Genomic DNA, 2,434 nt, shown 5'->3' with positions numbered 1-2,434 from the left:
CAGTTAGTGATGACAGAGTGAGGATGACAGAGTGAGGATGACAGTTAGTGATGACAGAGTGAGGATGACAGTTAGTGATGACAGAGTGAGGATGACAGTGATGACAGAGTGAGGATGACAGTGAGTGATGACAGAGTGAGGATGACAGAGTGAGGATGACAGAGTGAGGATGACAGTTAGTGATGACAGAGTGAGGATGACAGAGATGACAGAGTGAGGATGACAGAGTGATGACAGAGTGAGGATGACAGAGTGAGGATGACAGTTAGTGATGACAGAGTGAGGATGACAGTGATGACAGAGTGAGGATGACAGAGTGAGGATGACAGTGAGTGATGACAGAGTGAGGATGACAGAGTGAGGATGACTCACTGAGAACTGAAAGATTGTCAATTGAATGGAACAAGTTTAAACACATAAAATAAAATAAATTAAAAAACACTTAAAAAGCATGAAAAATTACTAATCAATTTAATATATAACACTAAAACCTGGCCACTTCTAAGTAACACGTTAACTAATGGTTTGACCCCACTCATCACAATAATTTATGCTTTAATCTCAGTCCTAACAGATTCCACATCTTGGTTCTTTAAAATTAAAAACAAGCAATAAACTCATCATTACAACTGGGTTTTAAATGTTATTGTTTAATTAAACAGCTACACAGCCTTATTACTAGTATATTCCCTCATTTTAAACCAGTTATTTACATCAAATGTCCCTCCCAACACTGACACTGTCCCGGTGGCTAATGCTAACGCTAGCTGTTAGTTTCTGCTGGAAGTCTCAGGTTTCCGCACCTTGCTGTAAGTCCTGCGGAAAGTTAAGCGAACTTCTGAGTTTCTGACCAGCAGCCGAAACAACCGAGTCACCGTCATGACGAGAACTTCCACCTACAGGCCAGTTCCCATAAAACAATTAAATCAAAGAACTCCTGCTTCTACGCAAGCGGCCATAACGCCACAAAGGCAGCGGTGACGTCGTCGGCGTCGACCTGTGACGCTGCTTCGGAACTGCGTGCGCGCTCCGCAGCTGCCAGAGCGCGCATTACAGGAGCTGCGGTGCAAACCCCACGAATTAGGAAATACTTAGTGAAATGTGTAAAACGTTGTGATTTTTACGCCACTTTAACCACAACTGCGTCATTTTCTCTTCGCCCGTAACTTTAAATTACAAACCAACCTGCTGCATCCGGATAACAGCAGTCACTGTGCTCCATTATGAAGCTCTACGCCTTCAGACTCGTGCTAAAACTTGATTAAATAAACTTCTTTCAATAATACTACAGGATTTTTAACACTTACATTGAAATTAGCCAACTGAAGCTCAAACCTGAAGACTTCCAGGTGCAACACCACAAATCTACCACCTGAGGGCGACACGGCACCACATGACACTAAATTTAGCTTTAAATAAACACTTTGTTCACTATTTAATCTAATTGCAATTTTACATTTTAACTGAATTTATGCTCAAGTGTTAGAAGCTGAGGCTTTTAGTGCTTGTAAACTACATGTTGAACTTTAACTGGACTCTTAGAAGCCTTAGGAGAGAAAAATAACTGCAGGCCTCAAAGTACTTAAATAATCTAAAATTAGAGCTGGATCCTTTCCTTAAAACATATAAATGTAGTGTTAAACATAAGAGACCTGAAATGTTTGGGTGCACAGTTAAAACGTGACATCTTCCTCGTTTTTCTGTTGTAGAAAAGGATCCACAAACACAAAGACTCTGAGTCAATTTTTACATAAAAAAAACTGTTCTTTCCTGAAAACTCAGCAACACAGATTAAGTGGCATTTTTTGTTTGTGGTAATTTCTAAACCACTGGAACAGAACTGTTAAAGATCCTAAAAACAATAAGTTCAGCGGTTTTAACAGGAGGAAGGAATAAACTGGACCCATGACTCATTTATTTTAGATTTTGCTCCCAATAGTCCAGACATTCTTGGATTTCTTGGTCTTGTTTTTTTTATATATATATAAATTTGTGGCTTTAAAGTAGTCTGTTGGAAACTGGTTTCGATGTCCTACAATACTTGTGTTTTTTTTTTTTTGTCTATTTTTTTAGTTTAAGAATTTGATGCAGCCAAAAACCAAGTTTGGAAAACTGCAGATCAAAATCCACGCTAAAAAATGTTTTTGTCTGTGTATGGTTTTAAATTAGCATTTTTTTTAAAGAAGGGTTTTCCAGCAGCTGTATGCAGCTGACAAAGAATTAAAAACAGAAACAATAATGGTGGTAAAACATATTCCCCTCCCGTTAGTGGTGCTGAAGTAGTTGAAAACCACCAACTTTACATTCATTTCACTCGATATCCTCAACCGAAGGACCCTACAAGGCAGATAAGACTGTTTTCTTGTAGCTGTCGGTTAATCTTCCTGTGTCAAACGTATTTTAGTCCTGCAGGATGTGTGCATGTTCATCACAA

General features: G+C 38.9%; 1 protein-coding gene across 1 annotated transcript in view; it reads right to left on the bottom strand.

The window, feature by feature from the left end:
• tars2 (threonyl-tRNA synthetase 2, mitochondrial) overlaps nt 1-1,328 on the bottom strand; it is a gene marked incomplete at its 5' end in the record, with an annotated part of 22,948 nt that extends 21,620 nt beyond the window's left edge. The window contains 1 exon segment of the mRNA XM_014004703.1: nt 804-1,328. Coding sequence (XP_013860157.1) covers nt 804-881 — 78 coding nt within the window.
• Nucleotides 1,329-2,434: the final 1,106 nt, after the last annotated feature.

Source organism: Austrofundulus limnaeus, unplaced genomic scaffold (genome assembly GCF_001266775.1).
Source record: "Austrofundulus limnaeus strain Quisiro unplaced genomic scaffold, Austrofundulus_limnaeus-1.0 Scaffold26, whole genome shotgun sequence".
Taxonomy (NCBI): Eukaryota; Metazoa; Chordata; class Actinopteri; order Cyprinodontiformes; family Rivulidae; genus Austrofundulus; species Austrofundulus limnaeus.
Note: the sequence above shows the minus strand (reverse complement) of the source record. Positions and strands in the feature narration are given on the sequence as shown.